Below are 22,808 nucleotides of genomic sequence, written 5' to 3'. Positions count from 1 at the left end.
CTCCCCGCGGCCACCGCCGCCCCAGCAAGGCCCAGCCCCACGCGCCCGGCCAGGCGGTCACACTCCGCCTCAGCCCAACGGAGCGAACTCGCTCCGGCAGCGGGCGTGGCGCAGGAATCCCAGCGCCTTCGCCCCCCGCGATCCCGGCACCCTGGCATTAATCGTCTCCTTATATGGACACCAGAATGTCTGACGTCATCTCGACGCTGGGAAACCAGCGCCCGCGCAACCAAGCTTGGTTGGGAAGGCGGGCGGTGCGGGAAAGGCGGGGGGTGGAGGGGGAAGGAGGCTCTGGAATGTTGATGGACGCGGCGTTGCGCCACTGGGAGCGGCGGCCCCGGCTCGGCCATTGGGCGAGGCGGCCGGGGGCGGGAGCCGCGGGAGGGGCGGGTTGTGGCGCTTGAAAAGCCGCCGCCTGGCTGAGGAGCGGCGCCAGTGTGGGGTGGGTGCTGCCAGCGGGCGGCAGGAGGGCAGCGAGTTCGAGTCCCGCCTCCGCGAGCCTGAGCCGGCAGCCGCTTCTCCGTGTGCCGCACTCCGCTCCGGGGTGAGAGGAGCTCGGAGTGGGCGTTTGGTTGCCTATTCTTCCTCCTTTTCCTCTTCGCGCGGAGGCCGCGGCTTTCTCTGTGGGGCGCCAGCCCGCAGGGACGGAGTTTTCCAGGAGTTTGTGCTGAGTTCGGGCCCCGGCCCCCCCACCCCGCCGCCGCCATGCCCGTCTTCCACACGCGCACCATCGAGAGCATCCTGGAGCCGGTGGCCCAGCAGATCTCCCACCTGGTCATCATGCACGAGGAGGGGGAGGTGGACGGAAAGGCCATCCCGGACCTCACCGCCCCCGTGTCGGCCGTGCAGGCCGCTGTCAGCAACCTGGTGCGGGTGAGTAGCGGCGGCTGGCCCGCCTCCTCCGCGCCTTCTCCTGGGAGCGACTTTGGCCGCCGCGGCCAACTTGGGAGTGCGGCGGCGCCCGCCCGCCCCGGGCTCTCGCGGACAGGTGTCCCGGCCGCCGCCCCGTGAGGACCGGCTGGGCGCGGTGCCGGGGCCCGGGAAAGGGTTAAGTTGGAAGGCTGTCTGGACCTCTGCGGCTCCCGCCTGGAAGCCGCCTTCGTTTGTTCTCGCTCCGGCCGGCGAAGGAGCCGTGAGTTGTCCCAACAGCGAGTTGCTCGCCGTCCTGGAGCGAAGAAGCCTTTGCCCACCTGAGGAGCGGCATCACAGTAAAGCGCGGTATTGCTGCGGTTCATACCCGCCCCGAAACGCTTCACAGATGGCTCTGATACGCTGTGTGGTTCTGTGCTGCCTAGGAAACTCCTATTTTAAGTGTATGCGCTATAAAAGGCAAAATGCTTACTTGGCGTGAGCCTATCCAAAAAATCCCAAACCCAACCAATAACAAAGCCCAAACCTCTCAGGCTTTGCGTTTCATTTTTAAATCGGTGAGGGCTGGCCGTTCCTTATCAGTGCAGAATTTGAGGCGGGACAGACCTGTGGCTTCCAGGCAAAGTCTGGAGCTGTAAATTGTACTTGCTACTTAGCCTCGAGTATGAGTTAGTGTCTGCTTGTGGTAAGCTAAAGGTGACGGAAATTTGCCCTGACTCTTTCGACTTCTTGAAAGTGATTATGCATAGCTTGTCTCTTTAAGAGCTGAGTACTTGCAGTATGGACACTGCAGTATGAGAAGTGCAAGTGACTAATACATTTGAAATGTTTTAGTCGTATTAGCACTTTTATGATAAACAAAAGAATAACGACCTGTTGCAAGGCAGAAATACTTTCTTAGATATAGAAGGCACTGCACTCTTAGATATAGAAGAGCACTGCCTCCTCTTCTACTGCATTAAGAATTACCTGGTAATACTTACCTTGCACCATGGTTAAGCTTGTTTACAAATACTGAGTACATTTTTGAACATCACGTGTTCCTTGCTCATTTTGAATCCTGTTAAATTCTGAAGTAATTCCTAGCAAGAAATACCTCTTGCCAGTAAACTTTGCCCTAAAATGAATAGCTGTGCAAGTTAAAATACTGTGTCACTGTTAACCAATGTTTGAATGCACTGAAATCATGAGACTTGTGGGCATAAGAAGCTGTCAAGATGACTAATGTATGTGATGTGTTAATCATGTTTTGGCCTGTACTGCTTGCTGCTGCTAGAATAACTTGCCACTTGGAGGTTTTGCAGTTTACTCCAGTGTAACTAGGTCTCTTGGTCGCCATGGCTATAAATATTACAGATTGTCTAGAGTACTTGTGCTTCTTGCTGACTATAGCAGACACCCATCTTTTTATGAAGAACAGTTGTTCTGCAGCAGTTCACTGATGTAATAGGTGGTTTGGCTGTAAGGGTGCGAAGTCTGTGTGTATGAAATACTTTTCCTTGAAAGGAAGACGTTGGAATAATGCTTTGCTTCTCTGAGCTAGCCCTGTAACACTGAGTTGTGTGACTATTTTTTCTCACCCCACCTTTCTCTCAAAAGAAACTTGATAAAATTTCATTTATTAGAGAAATGCAGAATTTCATTTCCTTCTACAGCTTGCTAGTGCTAACTCTTCTTTAATTTTGGACTGTTTTGGAAGCCTCTGTTTTTCTCTTCTTGCCTGCTACTTTGATAAAAGGAAAGATTGTTGAATTATTTTTTCTGTGTTTATTCACAAAATGCAAATAGAAGTGGTGTAATCTGAGGTGGTAATTACCAGGAGGATTCCTTGATCTGTTAAAATACACCTTTGTTCATATTAGGAAAAATGCAGAATTAAAGTTCTGTTCCCTATCTGGAGCTCTGTTTCAGTGCATCTCTCTGAAGTGTAAAGGTGATTTATGAAACAGCAGTTTCACAGGAGCAGGAGGATTTGTGCAGACAGGTTCTCAAATTACGAGCCTTCTGGTGGCTTCCCAGGTGACAGCAAAGATGGAGTTATCAGTGCAACCAAGAGAGTAATGTGGCTGCTGGCTCATGTTGCTTGCTGTGTGCTCAGGGTTCTTACCCAGCCTAGAGTAATGGTTCTGCAGTTTGGAAAATGTAATATTTAATTGATTTAACAGTCATATCTGTGTGTAATTGCTGGTAACAGTGTTTGACGTTTTGAGACCCATTCTTGTTGAAGACCTAGAAGATGTACTGTGAGGGGAAATGGGCTAGGAAATTACTACATGGCTATAAGGAAGGACCTCTGTGTAATAATTTGAACATTCCTGAGATGGGGCTAGCACAATACACTATTCAAGATGGAATAGAGGTTGATAGATATGAGAGTCTTACATTAGGACTATTAGATGAGTCAGAAGGGGGTCCTCCTCCTAAATACCCTGACTAGAGATCTCTGTAAGAGAACTTTTCCTTTGGCATGCATTTCTTTATTTTCTGTCATTAATGGTTATGTTGTATTTCAAGGTTTGCCTGAAGCCATCTTAAATTACATGGCTTTTTTAATGTCAAGTTTGCATGCTCAAGTGGACCAGTCCTAGAGATACTGCCTTGTCAGAACCTAATTGTGAAGTAAACCTGGAGAAGAGATAGTCAAAGTCATTGCTGAAGTTAATGAAATAATTAAATCTTTTACAAGTTAGTTATTGCTGTAGTAAAATACCAGAGAAAGACTTGGTATTCTGTTCTCAGTGTGCAACAGTTTGCTTCCACTGCACTGTGATCATTTTGTTGGGGAATAGCTTTTGCACAATAATTCTCAAATGGTTTTGAAGCATTTTGATGAAGTTTCTTAACTGTGGGGTGAAGTCCTTGTTGCCTGTGCAGAAATATAATGTGGAGGTAAGCATCAGAATCTTTTTTTACGCAGGAATCAAATTTGACTGGAGCCAGGAATTTGAGGGAGAGGCTTCAGATACCACAATATTATGAATGTACTAAACCGGTCCTCCTTTTAACTGAAAATATTAATGTTTGTGTTGGCTTATATTTGTAGTGGATTTGTGCCTCTTATGGGAAGGCTGGCATTTGGTATTTATTTTATCTAAAAGATGTGACACTGTAAGTCAACAGAAGTGATGCTGGTGCTGGGTAATAGTCAAGGCTACCTAATAGCTATGGCATAATTTTGAGCTTGCTAAATATCCTATTAGTTTAGAGGAGAGTGAAATGAAATTGAGTTTTAACTAGTCAAACTTCCCAGGGAAGAAATGAACCATGTGGTGATTTTCTAGTTGTTTCAGGCTTTTCCCCCCCTAATTGTTTGGTTTTCTTGTTTTGTTTTTTGGTTTTGGGTGTTTTTTTTTTTTTTTGTTTTATTTTTTAGTAATTCACCAGACTTTTAGCCTATTTTAAAAATTGGGATTTTTATCAAGGATGGCTGATGATAATGCAGGAAATGGTAAATCAACGCATTATATACATGGTTTTATTTCATGGACGAGAAAAAAGGTCGCTGCTTGGCAGTAGTGAATTTACAAGCATTTATGTTCAGACCAGTGTTATATCATTGCCAAACACAGAAAGCAAATCCTGCTCTGAGGCTGTAGCTCCACAGTGCTTTGTGTGGATCCTGGCGTTCCGTCAGTACAGGCATAGCCCGCTCTGGTCACTTCTCTGCTCTTTCACACAGAGCTGCCTCAGAGCGCTGTTGCTGTTGCTCTGCCAAATGCCAGCAATACCATGGGTGAAGCTGCTGACTTTGAGAGATTGGGTTGTAATTCTCTGCATGAAAATTAAGGTAGTAGAAGGGAGTTGGGAAGCACACAATTTAAGATATTGGAGCAGGCTCAGCAGCTCAAGGAGGTGTTGGTTTTTCAGTCTGGGCTGTTGAATGAGGTCAATGGCCTAAAAGACCTGCTTTACCTGAGACCAATTGCTTGAGACTTACCCTGTTTTCATGTCCTTAATTTTCATAGAGCTTGGGGCATCTGAGCAAAGTGATAGTCCTATGAACTGCTCATAATGGAAGATTTAAGACAATAATGGTAACAAGTGAAGTGACTGAGATCTTTCAGAACAGATATCTGCTCTGAAAAAAGCGTTTGTCTATTTGATGATCCAACTTCTGGCATTCCGTCCTCTGTGCTGGTCTTTTATATGTGTCTGTTTCACAAGTGTCTATATGCTTCCGGTTTCTATTATATTATTTTTTAATGGGAAAAAATTGCTTTACTCTCTACTAAATTGCTGATGACCACGTTCCTCAAGAAGATGTTATTGTTGGATGCTGTGATATGACTTTATTTACTTACTGATGTTTGGAGGCTTATGAAACACTACTGATACGTTTCTGTATCTCAGATACTGTGACTAGCTGGGTGAGGCCTGACTAGGTCAGGCTAATCATCAGGAAGGGTCTCTTAGATTATAAATCTCCTGTGTCATAGTTAGGGTTTATCAGATGTTTCCTTTAAGTAGGTCTGGGCCAAGTACTATTTTAAAATGTAAATAAAAGCAGTCTAGAGTAAGATTAAGCTTGACTGGAGATTGTACTTGATGGGAAGAAGACCTTGTACTCCTGGGTCAGTCATGTGGGTGAAAGGTTTTTGTGGCTTCCTGCAGTTGTGAGGTCGGTCTCCTTAAACTACTACCAGCTGAAGTCCACCCCATCTAGGCACAACTACCCAGATAGTTATTAAAACAAATGGAACTTAATGCCAGTGCTTTGGCAGAGACATAAAGTTTAAACTGAACCAAAGAGTTAACTGTGGGAGTGTTGCATGTACTGCAGCTATAGCAGCTGTCCTGTCTCAGCAGAGGAACAGGCAGTAATCACCTGAGGCCGCTGGCATGTTCTGTCTGCATCCATGGGCCTCTGGCAGGTGACAAGTTGCCTGGGGTTGTAGGGCCATTTGGAAAGGGCTATCCATCTTCCCTGGACAGGCTGTAAATTGCCTACTGACACCTGCAAACCACCAGCTTGGAAATCACCTGTTTAAATGAATTTGTGAAGAATATAGCCTGCCTTGAACTCTTGTCATGATTCCAGCAGCAAAAGTCAAAAATACACAGATAACACCTGGAATGAGGAGAAATGGTCTGACTGTTGAGGATAGTGGATGGTAAAACAGCTTTATCATCCTAAGTTTTATTTTGGCATAGCTGACTTGCCTGTAACTCAGGCTGCAAAGAGAGGACTGAGCTGTTGTGAGCAGCTTAGTGTTTCTCTCTTTTGAGGAGAAAAATTAGCTTGCAATATTTTTATACATCTTGGAAAAGGACAGAGAAGAAAGGAAAAAGATAAGCTTTTTTCCTTGCTGAATTTCTACACAGTGCACAAGATGATTCTCAAGGGGGTTGTGGTTTTTGCATTTTTCCTTGATGTTTGTAACTTGTCATGGGATATGTATAGATTTGTGCCTCCCCATTTCCTGTTTATTATATTGTTACATTTTGAAGCTGAAAGAAATGCTTGATAGAGCAGATCATCTGAACTGTACAGAACTCAAAATTAATGACAAGTGAATGAGCACTAGAATAAGCTTGAAGATCTCATGACAGAATGTCTTTTCACTACAGCTTTCTAGGTCTTACCTATGAGTAGTAGAAGACTGTCATTAGTGTTTTACAAATAATAATAATTTCCTTCTTTTTTTTATTGGAATGTCCTTCAGTGTACAGCAGTTTTTTCAGGGATCATTTACCATTCTGGGAACTGTGGCCATGTGCTCTGAAAAAGTGGAAAAACCCCATTAGGGTGTATGTATGGGAGGGGCTGGGTGAAGAGTGATTAATCAGACAGAAAGCAACTTTGTAATAACAAAAGCACATCATAAACTTCTTTCTTGCTTTTATCTGTTAGGAATTGTCTTTACATAAGTGATTAATTAGTTTCTTATTTGAATGGAATAATCTGTTTGTCGTGTTATTGTGTTTGGATACTTAATTTATTCCAGTTTGCTCCATCAGCTTTAAAAGGAATCTTTTGTTCTCTCTTCCTTTAAATGTACATAGAGATTGTTAATGTCTCCTCATATGCAGCTTGCTTTTGTGGACATAAAAACTGAGACTATTATTGTGGAGTGCATAGTCTTTAAGTGGCAGTTGGACTAAAAAGTTCCATATGCCAAGAATCTAGTGAATACCACTCCTGTTTTGAAAAACTTATTAAATGCTTTTTTCTGCATAAGTCAAATACACCAGTGTGGGAAGAGTTAAACCTGTGTTAAGGACCAGTGTTTTTAGCAATTTATTCTTCCTCATGTCTTGTAACTTTAGAGAGTGATGTAGTTTTGCTTTGTACTTTGAAATGGGAAGATACTTTTCTCCACGTAATGATATTGGACTGCAGATGAGGAATTCCTTTTAGAAGTTAACAAAAAATTACCCAAACAAAACATGGGTCAGAAATGTGTACCTTCAGAACACAGAGTACTTTGCAAGTATTGCAATAGAATTTTTTTCCTTTTGTGGCAGAAATTATAATCTATCACTTGCTCTGTCAAATGCTGAGAAGCAGTTCTTGATACAGAACTTCACTGCAGACACAGTTCTTCATTTCTGCAAATTGATAGCCTTCCTGACATTTGTCTTTAAACACAGCCATGGGAGTATTGTTGTTGAATTTGAACAGTGAAGTGTCTTTTATTTTGTGACTGTATAACTATTAAATTTTATCTACCACATTAATTGTAATGTTAGATGTATAATTTCTTCCTTAATTTGTATGACAAGAGGTGAAAGAGAATTAACTCCAAATATTGTCCTGTAACTGGTGTAACAGCTTGTGTTGTACCATGGAAATAGAGCAGATGAATGAATATTGCAGCTACCTTAATTTCTGAAGATGCTTTGTGGATACAAGATGACTTGCTGCATGGAGAGATAAAATGATCAAATGAAGGCTGGATTTTCTTTTCCATTACAGATATTTCATCAATAAGGATCTCTTCTAAACACAAGCTGAGAATCCCAGTAGCTCAAAACTGAGCTGGGAGGGGGGAGAATGGAGGCATGACCCTACATGCATAGTACTTGGAAGTAGGTCCAGTTTGTCCCTGGAGTAAATCAGGCCCTAGTGCATCTGTGAGGATATGAAAGACTGACTAGAGAATCAATAGAGGAGACAAACCTTTCCTTTGCTTACTTTTCCTAAAAATTAAAGCGTACTGAGGTATGACTTGTACTTGTCCGTATCCTGAGACTAGAACCAAAGATTTGTGTCAAAATATATTGAACAATTCACTTTGTAACACATCTCCTATTCAAAAGTCAGTATTGTTCTGATACTTCAGGAGAGCTGTTTACAGCATGAATAATGAACAATGGATAATAGTGGCTAATGAAGGGGGACAAAAGCAGAAAACCAAAAAACCTCTTCATTATCAAAGCCATTCCAGAGTTTCTGAAACTGTCAGCTCGTTGACTCTTAGTTATGATGATATCTAACTGTTTCCCTCACTGAAAAAGCAAGTGTTGGAACAGTTTCCCAGTATTCTGGCTTCATGGGTAGGGAAGGAGGCTGATGATTCATGCTGGGTTTCTCCAGTAAAGAATGGAGAAAGAAACAAGCTGTTTCTGTTGGTGTTGGCCTAGGATACTTATGAAGAGACCTATTGTAATAACATTGCATTGCATTTTAAATCAGTGGTTAAATCCACAGAATAGCAAATGTAACTTGAGCTTCTTTCAGCAAATATATCTTTTTCTTGTGACAAGCTCTCAGCTTATTTTAGGGACCTGGGATTGCTGAAGGCAGATATTCTCAGAAAAGGCAGGTAAATAAGTCTTTGAGCACATAGTTTTTTGTATTGTGGTCAGGCATCCGCACCTATCCCACAGTGGGCCCACATTTTACCTAGTCCTTATTTTGCTGCTGTATTTGCACAGGCATTTTTTGTCTTTCATGGCCCTCACTAGGTTCAACTCTAGATACACTTTGGGATGGACCTCATCCCTTTGTGCTCAGCTGACATCTCTGTTCCTTCAGCAGGAGCTCTGTTCATTCAGGCAGGCCTCCTGCACTTGTACTTGTCCTCCTGCTCATCAGGATGCACCAGCTCTCCAGAATTTCTCTTTCTAGGAATGTATTCTATGTGATTTCTCCAGTTAAGTCCCTGAAGAGGCTAAAGTTGGTTCTGAAGCTCAAGCTCTGATTTGTCTATTTTTTTCCTGTCAGGATTCTTAATTCTACCATCTAATGTTTGCTCCATCTGTCATTGGCATTCCCAATCTTCCCTGTTTCTAACAGCAGAGCACTTCCTGCCTTCAGCTCCTCAGTATCCACCAATGAAAAATAATTACAGCTTACAGTCTGTCAAAGGAAAAGTACAGGCAAGCAGTTTTCATACTAAACTGAATTTTTGGGATGGCTTAAGCAGGTTTCATTTCAGCAAGTATCATGCTTAATCTTTGACTTAAGGTACATATAGTACTTGAATAAAATGGTGAATAGCAGAGCTGAGAAAGTACTGCTTTGGTGGGCTTTACAAGCTTTATGTTCAGATATCTTTGTGTATGCAGCTTAAAATGCTTGGGTATGGTGCAGCTGTTCTTGTCTCATTGCTCACTGTTTAACTTGTGTTTGTGGGAATAGTAAAATACAATGGTATTAAATCTGAGCTTCGTTTTAGTAGCTGAACCTTAGCATGAGCTATAGACACAAGCCTGCCCTTCCTTCAGTGCTGAAAAGCATGCAAGAAAACAGCTGTGGTCATTAATTTAATAAATTAGTATAGTCACAGAAGTGCTATAGTAGCACTATGAGAAATGGTCGTGAGTTCTCGCCCCTGATCTAATGAGTAGCACTCTCCTCACCTTAGTCAAGCCTTATGTGATAGGCTGAGAACATTCATTAGTTTCCTTTCTTTTTAAATGGGTGCATTAAAATGGGAAGTTTGTTAAAGGCTGAGTCAACTTCTTGCCCATTCTCATCTTTCAGCCATTTGGTATCAGCCAAATCATTTGCTATCAGCTCTTCAGTTTCACAAGTCTGACTCTTCCAGTCAAGCAGGGGAGCTGTTATAAGCTGTCATCTAGAACTTCAGCTGAGTTGCTTCTTCTCCTGGCTTCCAAACTTTTTCTGAATTTTCAAGAGGCTGCACGTTGCAACTGATGAGTGAAGCATTAATTAGATGAGGGAAGCATTAATAAAACTTTCTTGTCTTATGCAGGTTTTGTTTTGTTCACCTGTACAAATGCTTGCCAGAAGGAGCAGAAACTGACTTTGACTAGACTGATAGTCAGTACATGTGAGACACAAATAGGTTGTGAGCTGTGAGCATTTTTGGGTGGATTTGCTTCCTGGTGACCACAAACTTACAAATGGACTTCTTATAAATGAGTATGATGCCTGTCTGCTCCTAGGCAAGGAATGGTTCAGCTCTTCAGTGCAAAATGGGATGTAGTAATACATAACTGAATGAAAAAATCTGTTAATTGTATGCAAGCTAGTGTGTTCAATCTTCCTGTTTAAACTCTGGAAACCTTGCAAGTTGCTAACAGACATTTGTGTACTTGCTTAGGGCAGGTTTTTAATACTGAAGTGTGTGATGCACTGAATATTTATCTAAAGAGTTATCACTAGAAAAAGATAGCTGCATCAAGCACCTGGATGAAAGTTACTGGAAGTTTAGCTTGTTTTGGTGTGCATGTTTGTTGTTAAAGTCATAGGGATTTTTGTAACTTTGGTCAAGATAAATCACAAAAGGTGCTTCACATTTCAGCCTCTGAGTGTGTGTACAGGTGTCTGTTTGCTCTTCAGCTAAGTCTTCAAAAGCTTCTGTTTTTACACTTTATAAGAAGTTTTCTTCCAAGTACTGCTTTTTCAAATTGCTGCATAACCCTTATGGGTTTTTAGGTGAGCTAACAAATTAAACTGACTAGTGTTTGGACTACAGTAATAATCACTTTCACGAGCATAGCTGTCTTTGCAGCTTTGGCAGCACAATAGTTGTGCTGAATAACAGAGATGAATAAATGGGGTTTCTCTTGAATTACAGAGTAGTAGCAAAAAGGTCACTTGTTATTTAGCTTGCCCTGATACAATGACAAAAAATGGATTGTGAAGGCCTAGTAATTGCCAAACCACTGGCTTAACTGTAGCAAGTGAAGTGCTCTTTGAGTCCTTGCCACACCGATAAAATGCTCCTTTTTTCTCAAGAAAATCAAAGCATGGTGAATGGGAACCTCAGTAAATTTTAGATAGGTTTCACTTCAACTTGAGTTTTTCTGAGTAAAGAAAAAAAAAGGAGCATGTGATTTCTTTAATTTCTCCTTAGTTAATGCTGGCAAAACCTGCATTCCTTAGCTCTCAGACTAGATTCCACTGGCCCTTGAGCTGTCAGACCAGCTCAGCCGAGGCCATGGCCCGTGCAGCAGGAAGACAGGAATGTGTCTTTGTTGATCTGATTTTTATTTTTTTTCCTCCTCTTCCGAGCTTGACATCTGTGATGATTGTAGTTCCTGTCTAGTAGCTAGTACAGAAACTTCATCTCGAATATATTTATTTCACCAAGGCTTAAAGATTTTTTCCTTAATGTCTGTAAAACTTCTAAGAGGATTTTAATAGTTAGAAATGGGTGGCCTTTTAATATATTTTTCCTTTTGTGGAGTTGATTTGTTAACCTTCTTGTAATGTGACATAGTTTATGGTTTACTGTTGTATGTGAAATGGATGATACTGTGTGTTTGTAGAGTGCCTGGTAAGATGGAGTTCTAAAATGCTAACAAATTTCAGTGAAGAAAAAAAAAAGCTGTTTTAAAGAAGTTGAACTTTCTAATGTCTTTTTTGATTAAATGTCAAATTTAAATAATTAAGAGCAGTTTATAGAAGCTTTGCTTCTCTACAACTTCTGAACTAACAGTGACTAGTGTTACTCCTTTTGTGTGCTATAGGTGAACCCACGCTTTGACCCACTTTGCTAATCATGGGAACTTAACTAAAGAAGCAGTTTTAGCCTACATATTTATGTGGCACTGGACTGTAACCTTCAAGATGCTTGCATATATTACCTAATTTTTCCTCATGGTTAATTGTGTGTAGCTCTAATGTGTAGCTGCTACTGATAAAGTCTGTCTGTCCTGTCAAGCATGTGCAGAATGCTGTGCTTAAAATGGCAGGGCCAAACAAATCCATTGGTATAAAGTAAAGTGAGCCTTATAAAAAGACAAATTGTCCAGTGTGCTACAGAAGGTGGTAATTGCTATAGAACACTGTGTAGCATGTATCTCACTGGTCAAGATACATTTGCTGCTGCAGAGTTTATGCCAAAAGATTTAATGCTGTGAATTTCTGTTGCTTCAGTCATACATTAGTGAGCATGTAGAGATATTTTCGGTATATTAAAAGCATAGTGAAAAATATTACTTTATCAGTGAAGGAATTCGAGATGAGTGTTTTTTTCTTATGTTTTCCTGCAGGGAACCATTCCTGCCATGAACTTAGGGGAAAAAAATTCTGTTCTCTGGAACCACTGATGCTCTAGGATGGAGCTGATAAGGGAAGTGGTGCCACTCTTTCTGTGGAAGGAGGAAAATGAGTGTTGAATAGTCTGGTGTTCAGAAGTCAGTACAAGCATGTAACAACTGGAAGATCCTAAAATTCAGGGCCTGGTAGCCATCCTACATTTTCAGTTGTGGCATACTTAAATGCCTCGTTTAGGTAGCAATACCTATCAAATCAGCAGTGTTTTCAAAGAGTAAAATAAGTTATAAAAGGTAACGACAGATTTTGCAGTTAACTAAATGGCAAAGAGAAATTAAGGCACTTTTATTGGGCATCTGCCTTGTAGCTGATACAGTCAGTTACTACTGACTGTAGTAAATTTCAGATGCAGAACAGTAGAGAAAAAAACTGCACTATTGTTCTGCATTTGAAAGTTACTCAAAAAGTAATAGAAAACACATTTTGTCTTTGCTTTTTTTTTTAGCTTCTTGAATATCTGTGCCAACATGTGGGGAAGTGGCATACTAACTTACGTTGTGATCTGTGCAACAATAAGAAGTTAGTTTATCCTTCTGATGGAGGAAAAAACTGACTGGGTGGACTCAGTTATTATCTATGTGTAGCTATAACTTGGATTGGTTTAGAGATGCTGCAGTACAATATTTATCTGTATCAGAATCACAGATTCTTATAGGCAGCCCTACCTATAAGAACCAAACCTGCCTTCCATTTGATATGATCTGCACACTTCCTTTGATGGCACTTGTTACTATTAGTCTCTTGCCAACTGGGCCAAAAAGCCTCAAGATTAGTAAAGTTTCAGGATGCTTCTACTTAAGACTTCAAATGCTGGGAGGGCAGGATACATCTGAGTTACTGGGGCATGATGGAGATCCTCATCCACCAAGTCCTCTGCAGTATGTAGATAGTAGCAAATTGTCAAAGGTGGTGTAAATCTACCAACAGAATCATGGTGTTTGGTTTCTTGTTTTTCAGACAGGCATCTGAATAATGAGAAAACTTAGCTCTAAAATTGTGTTATCTTTTAGTACAGTACTAATATGTGTATACACATGCAGCAGGATTTATGTTACGAGGTGCTCTGAAATTCTTGACCACAGATCTGAGTACATGAAACTGGAAGAGCTTTTGGAGTCTGCAGCGCTGTTTGGTATGTGGTGTTGCCTTTAGATTTTCTTGTAAGGGTAGCTGTTTGCAGCTCTCAATCTCATTTGTAGACTACAGCTGCTGTATCTTATTTTTCCTGGTGAGTTTTGTAAATGCTCAAGGGTTAGCAATGACTTACGTGAATTATGTTGTTTGACTGAAGTAGAGTTATAATGTCCTAAAGTAATTTTAATTTGAAGTACTGGTTTGGAAAAAGAAACTCTTCTTTTGATAAAAGAACTAATTTCCAAATTATAATAGTTTTGTTAAAAATATCATATAATCAGTATGTGTTTACTTAACTTCTGTTAAATGAATCCTGTAATTAGCCAAATCAGCTGGGCCTCAGCTCTGTACTCGTAACAGAGTTAGTAGGTACTAGCAGCATGAAGAAGTCTTTAGGTATCCAAATGATGTTGCTTTCTGTTTTCCATATGGTTCTTGTTTCATAGTTCTGTATTTTATGTGGACAGCAGGATTTCTTTCGCCTTAAGCCAGTTAAATTTTTCTTAATTGTCAATACAGACAGGTAGGTCAGTTTGCTGCTCTTGCGGACCACATGGCTGGTGTGTTCTAATTTGCTTACCAGATGACTTTGGAATTGTACCTTGCTATGGCTGGAATGCAGTCTGCGGGGGAATCATGAGAAAACCAGGAGTCAGGACACAGCTTCCATGCTGGCTGAAAGGACAAGGGGATGATAGGCTCTGATTCACCTGCCTCTTTAGCATGGGCCTGGCTTCAAGCCAGAGTTGGGACTGGCTCACTGCTGGGATATGTGCATTGTTCATTTGGTGTAAACTGAAAGTAGGAGGAGAATTTAACTGCACATTTCTTTGGACTTCTTTCCATCTCTATATTGGCCAGAGAAGTAGAAAGCTCTAAAGCTTCTTAAATCAGTGGTAAACTTGCTGATTGCAAGTGACATATCAATTCTACTTATAATTCAAAGCAAGATGAGTAGAATGATGAAGAGATTGCTTTTTTAAAGGCTTTTGAGAGCCTGTGAAGGAAAAACAGAAGTTTGTATTTAAAAAAAAATAGTTGCAGCTTAAGACTCACTTTTTCAGTTGTATTAAATGCAAAGGATGAGATTGTGAGGAGTGACGTGTAAACCTGTTCACTCTGATTTTTCCAAAAACACTTCAACATTGCTTGACTTTTCTGTTAAGAGTTTGCAAAAGTCCTGTCTTTACTGGAAGCTGGTTGTATATGATAATTTTTGAGTGACTTGTAAACTCAGATGAGACAAAGTAATTTCTTGATGTACCCCGAAGCTGTTTGACTTGTGTCTGACAAAGTTTGGTGCTAGGCTGCTATGCCAGGATGTACACAATCTTCTTTTGACAGATTTACCACATGGATTATGGCAGCTAAGGGTTAGGGCATGATAAACATTCACTCCAACACCTGTATTTCTAAAAGAGCTGAGTGAAATAGGTAGGAATACCAATAACTGGATCTTCTTTACAGTGTATTTAATTACAGTGGGAGTTGCAACCAAAATCCTGTGACTGTTAAGTACAAAGGTAAACAGCCAAGTCCTGTTTTGCTTCTCTTTCCTGCCAGAGCTTCTTCCAAAAAACTTTCCATGTAATTGGGCTCTGATGACTGGTTTCAGAAAAGGAAAACGGAACAATTGGAAAGTACTTTTTGAGCCCTTGCCACTTCTGAAGCCACTGAGACAAACTGCTCTCTGAATCAGTGTGGGATAAAGGCCCTCCTTTCTAGACCTTCAGTGGACAAGCTTTGTCCAAGGAGTGAACTCTGAAAGGTATAGGATTCACAGCTGGGTATCATAAATTTCAGTCATCATTTTCCTTATGTTGTCTTATGTAAGACCCCTCAGTATGGAACCTGAATTAAAAATTCTTTCATGAGGATTTATTTCTCTCTGTCCACATGATATTATTTCAATCCAGACTGAAATATATCTCATCTATGCCAGCAGGGAGTTAGAATAAATTTAATGTAACTTTGGCTTGCTTCTAGATCAACTTGATTCTTTGTTCCTAGTCACGATATCTAGGTCAGTTTTACTTGAAGGTGCAGGATGTGTGGAAAGTACTGGTTAATTCCATTTTGAGATGGATTCTAGATGTGTCTGTGCAATAGGAGAGACTGCTGTCACTGTAGAATTAAAGCAAATAATTTTATTTTTTCAGGATAGACATCTAAGGAAATTTGTGAAGGAGTTGCAGGGAACTTGATAGGACTGAACTGGTGAAAAAACAATTTTGGATTTGAGATTTAATGCTTCTACTGTTGTGTCGCAGTCATTCCTTAAAGCAAGACATGGATGAATGCATAAAGCAGAGAGTGGATTTTTATTGCGTTGTCCTCTAGTAAAGTTGCTTTGACAGCATACAGACTTAGATCACTTTGTGTGGCACTTGGGTTTGTCAAGCAAAACTCATACTTCAGCTTATTTCTTGGGGGAGCCATGGGGGTGACAGCCAGGGCTGTTCTGTGTTCCCTGGATGATGGTGAAGGAATATTTTTAGGCTCCTTGCTAAAATGACAGATGTTTTAAATTAAGCTTCTGGAACATTGCAAGAACTAATTCTTCTAAGGTCATCTTCCCTTTTAACAGAGGAAATCATATAAGCTGTGAGGAAAATGTCTCTTCCAGCATTTGGCAAATGGTCAAACTAGTATTGTTAACAGAGGCATTCAGAGGAATCTTTGTTAAAAAAAATAAAATTACTCTTAATCAACTTTGGACTCCCATCTTAATTATTTTTGTCTTTTATTTGATGTTATATGTGCAGTTTTTGCTTTCAAACTGCAGAAGTAAAAAGGGCTAGATATTACTGGGTGCTTGTCTGTTTAAACAAACTCTCATGGAATTACAGAAGATGAAGTTATTTCTCCTTCTCACTAAGCAGGTGTTGTTTGCTATATCTGGCAGGCTAAGAAGGTGGGCAAGGGACCTTGTCTTATTTTTCCTGCAGTAGAAGCAAATATGACAAAAAACAGTAAAACTGCTTATAAGGAAGAAACTTGGCCAGAAAACCTTTTCCTTCTTTTCCATGAAGAAAATTCTCCACATCAGAAAGCCTAAAGCATACTGGTTTCATACTAATCAGGGGCAAATAGGACTTGCAGGAGACTGAAAAACAAGGTTAAAAGCAGGAGCAGGAAATCTCAATCTCTTCCTCCTGCTTATAGCTGCATTCCTAGCAAGTTTTTCAGCAGCCATACATATGACCTCTGACTTTTGTGTGTCCCATTTCCTTTAAATTTCTTGACTTGTCTGCCTCTTGTTCCCTGCTTTTTTGGTAGGGAGCAAGAAGGAAAGTAGCTCACTCTATTCAGCTGATTTGTCTGTCATCTCCACAGAGTTTGGAAATTAATATAGGGTAGAAGTTGTAACTAGGAAACTGTCTTGGTCAGGTTTGCTTGAGAGCTCCCCTTACTCTGTAATGTGCATGTTGAAATTATGGTTATTTTAGTCTGTTAGTCAGGGCAGTTTCTTTGGAACCATGAGTAAGTGCCACTCCAACACTGTGTAATAGCAGAAGCTTCTGTATCACTCTGTCACTTCCCAGTAAGTTAAGGAAAGATCATCTTAGGAGGTCAGAATATCCAAAACCAAAGCAGGAATCCTGTCATTTTTTTCTACATGTGTACTGTTGGCTAGAAATAAAATGTGTTTCTCAGATGATTGTTTTATATTAGCATGAAGCTGGACAAGCTACCTGTCTGAAATAAGGAATGTGTAGATACTGCATCTTCAAGGGGAAAAAAAAATCCTCATTTTCTTGGTATTGGACTGTGAAGAGGGTAGTTGTTACCTTGTGTTACACTGCAATGTGTCCAAAACTTGCTTAGGCCATGTAAAGTGTAATCTGAAGAAACAGGATCTTGTGAAAACTAAGTAGGAAACAAAGCAACAAAAACCCCTAACCACAAAGCTAGAAGAACAAACCCACTAAACTTTTTTTTGTGGATGTGTATTTTTACTCATTAATGTCTTCATATTTTGAGGCTTCTCCTGTTAAATGTTATGTGGAGTACATTTGTTTTTTACGTGCCATTTCTATACCTTGGCAATGACTGCAAAGAGCAAGAACTGGAAAGGTTAAATAACAGCTATGCAAACAATGTTTTATATTTAAACAAGTTCAGGAGTACATTCTCTGTTGGTGCTTAAAACAAGGTTGAAAGTCCTTTTTACTAGAAAGGTAGTGGACCTTTTTAATTGATTCACCATTGAAGCTACTGGAAATCTTGTGTCCCTTTTGTGGTATGCAGCACTGAGGATATGGATGGACTTGGAAGAGAAATGTCATTGGAGTTTGGGACAGTTTTTGAGGTTAAAAGTCTCCACAGAAAACCCCCAAACCACAGAAGGAGTTGATTCTTATCCTATATGTTACTGCTATTTGAAGACTAAAGCTAGCTATGTGGCTGCTTTGCTTGCTATAGCAAAAAAGTCCATGTGTGTGTATATATATATGTGCATCTATAGACATATAAAGTAGATATACATCTGCCTACAATTAGTTGATAATGCTTCTTTGATTACTGAACCTGGATCTGTTCTTTTATGGAAGAAACTTGTCCTTTCTAGAGTGAGTGATTAAATGCTTTTTGTATGGTCTAATACACCTGCCCAGTATAAAATAACTGCTAAAATGACTGTCAACTTGAAGTGCCCCCCACATTGTAAGCTTTATTTTTTGCATTCTTTCAAGTTACACTTTTTTCAATATACTCAACTGTATGCAGGTTGGTGCAGCTGCAGAAAAATAAATCTTGAAGGCATGGTTCTTGTAAATATAGTATTGCTCTTAATTTTCACCTGGTGAGAATCTTTTGTCTAACAATGTGTAATCCAGAGTTACTGGGAATTACTCAATTTTTTGTGTCCAAAAAAAAAATTAAGTGGGCAAGGCTCAATCTCTTTGAAGCAAATAAAATACTCAGGCCAACGGACTTCTGTGAAGCTCCTCTGAAAAGGAGCAGACCAGGGAAACAGTTTTTGGCAAGCAGCAAAAATTTGCAAGGAAACAGTGGTTCTGGAAGGCTGTAAGGCATTAGAATTGGCAAGTGCTGTGCATACTGACACACTGCATCTTCTGTCCAAACCCAGTGAATCTTTAAGCACCAGCTGATCAGGGATTTTCAGGGCTATCTTGTCTAGCTTGAGCAGGTCTGGCAGCTCTTGACACAAAGTGGTGTCTGGTTTAAAGACCTTCTGCTTTGTGATGCCTTTCTGAATAGCTTATTCAGCTGGAAAATACAGCGAACAAAGGAGCTGGAAATATTTTGTCAAGTTGGTGATCTCACAGTTCAGAGAGTCAGCTACCAATTATAAAGACTTCTATTGTGTAACACAAGAGCTAGTGTATAGAAAGCTCCAGATCTTACTCTCTTTATTGGCTTCTGCATAATTATTTTTTGCTGAAAGGATGGTGTGGATGTGGGGTGCATTCTCAGTAATTAACTACATTTTTCTAATAGACTAAGTTGCTAGCAAAAGGGGGGGTAAATTTTTTTATCTTTGAATTTGATTTCTGACTTGTGGAGATTAGCTCAGAGGGAAACCTTCAGAGATTAAATTTTTACAACTAAGTGCAGGAAAAAACAGTATTGTTTCTATGGAGAGTAGGAAGAGGGAGAAGTGTGTTGGTGTGTCCTAATTTAATTTAGAGATATTCATAGGAAACAACATACCATTTCTAAAGGATTAAGTTAACCACAGTATATAGTGATCTCAAAAGTCGACACAGCAACAGGAACCTGGTGAAAGGAGCTGTCATTAGTAAAAAGCTTTTTTTTAAATTTCAGTATTGGCTTTTATCTGGCCTTGACATTGAAATTTTGATTAAGTGTGTATTTTTTCTCCTGCAGGTTGGAAAAGAGACTGTGCAGACAACAGAAGACCAGATCTTGAAAAGGGATATGCCACCAGCATTTATCAAGTAAACTAATTTTATTGTAAATCTTATACTGTGTGTACAGGAAATCTGTTCCAATGTCAGGAACAACCTCTTTGGCAGCAGGGGTTTGTCTTGTTACATTTTGTATATATGAGTACATATATATGGTATTTCTTCCTTTAAAAATAATTACAAAAATTAATCAGGGTAACAGTGATGCTTAGCTGTGTGCTCTTGTAGGTTTGTCTGAAGTGTCAGAGACAATGTGGTGTCTGTCTTTTTCTATTTATTTGGCTGATGGGAAAATGTGAATTTGTCAGTATAGGCAGCTGATAGCATAACTGCCTGGAAATCTAAAACATTTGAAGAGCAGTGACTCACTGCAAACGGTGTAATAGACAGTCCCCTTACAGCAGATATTCTTAATTCTATATCTTGGTGTAAAGGACAGTTGACTTTGTCCTTCTGTTGCCTTAAGCCTTAAAAATGCTACATCACACCTTGTTGTGGAATTTCCAAGCTGCTTATTGCCACCTGACAGACTTCTACTGAAGAAACTTTCTTCTACTACCAATAGGAACCTCTTTGTTAGCATTGTCCAGTGTTGGTTGGGATTGTGCTTTTCACCATGTTAATAAATGTTCTGGAGACCAGGCTGACTTGTGAGGCAAAAGTACTTAGTGGTGACCCCAAGTCTTATGGTGTGGTGACTTAGTGGTGACTCCAAGGCTGAGAGGTTAATGGATGACACTGGGAAATTACAGTACCTTATTAATAGAAAGTGACTTGATGTTAAGTGTGGATTAAATTACTTTTAAATATCTGAAATTATGCATGCTTGGGAGAGCAGCAGGTCTGATGGCAGATAGGATGATTGAGCTGACCATTACCAATAGTGAGCAAAGTCTTGGAGCTGTTGTACATTGGTGAGAGCATCCTTACCTGTTCATTATGTAAAAGTAAATAAAACATTGGGTTTATCATCAAAGAATGAGAGATCAAAATGTCACAATATATTTTTGTTCCCCAGCCTGAAAACTGCGTGTCCTGGGAGTCACACAAATTTGGAAAGGTTGTAGCAGGACTGGAAAAGCTCATAGAAGGGCTTAGAGAACAAAGACCTAGAATTACTTCTGTATAAGGCAAAGCTGAGTAGACTGGAACTCTTCAGCCTGGGATAAGTGACAGAGGGGATTGAGGCCCTGACAATGTCTAAGGAAGTATGAGCTGCATGGAGAAGGTGAAAACTTGTGTTTTTCCTGTGCAGAACTTCATGGGGGAAATTGCTTTAAGGTAGCAGTTTGTAAGCCAACAGTAGGGAGAGATTCTTTGTACAGCTGGTTGTGTACTGTTAAAACTCTTCATGTGGGTTTGGAGGTTAATAGCTAAGTACTTAGAGGGATCCATTGTGGGTCATCAAATGCACAAACTGCAGGAAGTCCCAAGAACTGAAAATAGTTGAAGGATGGGAGAGTGCCTAGAGGAAGCATGATAAATGCTTATCCTGCTTTTAACCTTCCTTAGGCTTTTACTTGCAGCTACTGTTGGAGACAGGATGCTGAGCTAAATGGGCCTTTGATACAAACCACTACAGCATTTATCATGCTGTGTTCCTGGTGTGCGATCCTGTGTGGCTGCAGGGGGGTTCGATTTTTGAGGGGAGTGTTTATTTCATGAAATGAGATCAAAGCTTTTTTCTTGCTTCTTGATGAATTGTATGCAAATGTGGAAGTTTGATTGTGCTCATTTTGTGAATTCATGTGTGGAATTTCTAGTTAATTTCCAGCTTCTTCTTCACCTAGACAAGTAAAGGATTAAGGAAAATAGATTTTTAAAAAATTGCTATACTGTATTAAGCCTTTGATCAAAATGTAGCAAATTGTGCAAGACTTGAATAATTAAATTAATGTAGATATGTGACACAAGTACTGCTGAATAGTACCACTTTATGCTGGGTGCAAGAACTTTTTCTGCAGCAATTCATGACTGCATGAGCTGTGATATTATGTAAAATGGGAACCAAATTATGTCTGTCAGAGTAATGATACCCACTCCACAGAGTAGTTACTATCCTAGATGGAGTAACATGACTTAGGGTTTTTATGAATAGCATGTTTCATTTGTGGGTTTTTGTTAATCTGGAGTTTATATCAAAATGAATTAGTGCAAGTTAACAGTTTCTTGTTAACGGGGGGAGTGTATTGTCCTGGGTGTCTTGGTTGTGGGGACAGATGGTAGTCACAAGTGAGCTACAAAGGGAGCCTTATCCTTTACTGCTGTAAAGGACAGAATTGAAACAGATGAGGTTTTTTTTGGTTTTGTTTTCCTGAGAGGGAATTCTTGTTTCTAAAGCATTAGTTCAGGAATTGGCATTCCTTTTTAAGGGAGTGCTCTGGCAGAATTTGTACTGGTGCGTGGATGATGGGTAAGAAGCAGTGCACATGTGCTAGCTCTGCATTCCCTGCTCGTATTTCCTCCATTCAAAAGGATCACCAGTCCTGGAGGATGAAGAGGTCTGTTTATTATTTTGAAAGACTTGATACAGTCATCAAGGGTTCAGAATAAATATATATTATGGTAATCTGTAAAGCTTTTCAGTAGGAGTGTGACTGAGCAGCAAAATAACTTGCTGGTTGCTGAAAAGCTATCATGCTTCCCTTCACTTGCTACTGACATAAACCACATTGGAACTGTTGACTTAGAGTTAAAAAATGCTGAGTTCTTTATCTTAATTGTCTTAATCACCAGGGAGTATAAGTAATGAGTATAATTTACATCAGATGTTTTGCAATGTGTTCCTATTACTTGTTAAGTTTCTCTTGCAAAGAATTGAAGAACTGCAGTATGTAGGCAAAGAACAGGGTTACACTGTTTGTTTACACTGAGAATAAAAGTTTTACTTTCATGGACAAGCTCATTTAACAAATCAATCAATAATGCTATTCTATGTTAACATTATTTTGGTAGCTGAGCTGTAGCTGCAATGCTGGTATCTGTATTAACAAATTATTGTTAATGTAAAATATTTGCTTTTTACTTTGTATTTCTAGTACTGCAAGTAATCTAAACTGTAGTGGTTAAACTGGAAAACAAACTTACGAAAAAGCAGAGGTTAATCCTAAAACCTAAAAATTAAAATGATAGTTTAGCATAAGCTACTTTTCCCCCCTCATGTTTTGTAAGGACTACATTTAACAGCAATGAAGTGGATTGACTATCCAAAGTAGTGTGGTTAGAAATATTGTGACCAGTGTCTTCCCCACAAAGAATTTGGCTGGTGTTAAGATAGCTTTATTGTAATCATGCCTCAAAAATAAATACACTTTTTTATTAAGATGTGCTGTTGGCTTTTTTTATGTTTCAACATAATACAGAGATTAGAAATGTCAACATAGCAAAGAACTTCTGTTCTAAACTTCTGAACGTTTGATTCTTGTGATAGAACGAGT

General features: G+C 40.0%; 1 protein-coding gene across 3 annotated transcripts in view; it reads left to right on the top strand.

Annotated features, from left to right (window-relative positions):
* Window positions 1–448: 448 nt before the first annotated feature.
* Window positions 449–22,808, top strand: part of VCL (vinculin) — a 55,809-nt gene continuing 33,449 nt past the window's right edge. For 2 of the 3 annotated variants that reach the window (XM_041404907.1, XM_041404908.1), the window contains exons 1-2: window positions 449–873; window positions 19,331–19,401. In XM_041404907.1, coding sequence (XP_041260841.1) covers window positions 706–873; window positions 19,331–19,401 — 239 coding nt within the window. In that variant the 5' untranslated portion in view covers window positions 449–705. The remainder of the gene's footprint in view (window positions 874–19,330; window positions 19,402–22,808) is intronic. The other variant, XM_041404906.1, reaches the window with a different exon arrangement.

Source organism: Onychostruthus taczanowskii, unplaced genomic scaffold, assembly GCF_017590055.1.
Source record: "Onychostruthus taczanowskii isolate IOZ18803 unplaced genomic scaffold, ASM1759005v1 scaffold22, whole genome shotgun sequence".
Classification (NCBI taxonomy): domain Eukaryota; kingdom Metazoa; phylum Chordata; class Aves; order Passeriformes; family Passeridae; genus Onychostruthus; species Onychostruthus taczanowskii.
This window is presented reverse-complemented; position numbering and strand designations above follow the sequence as displayed.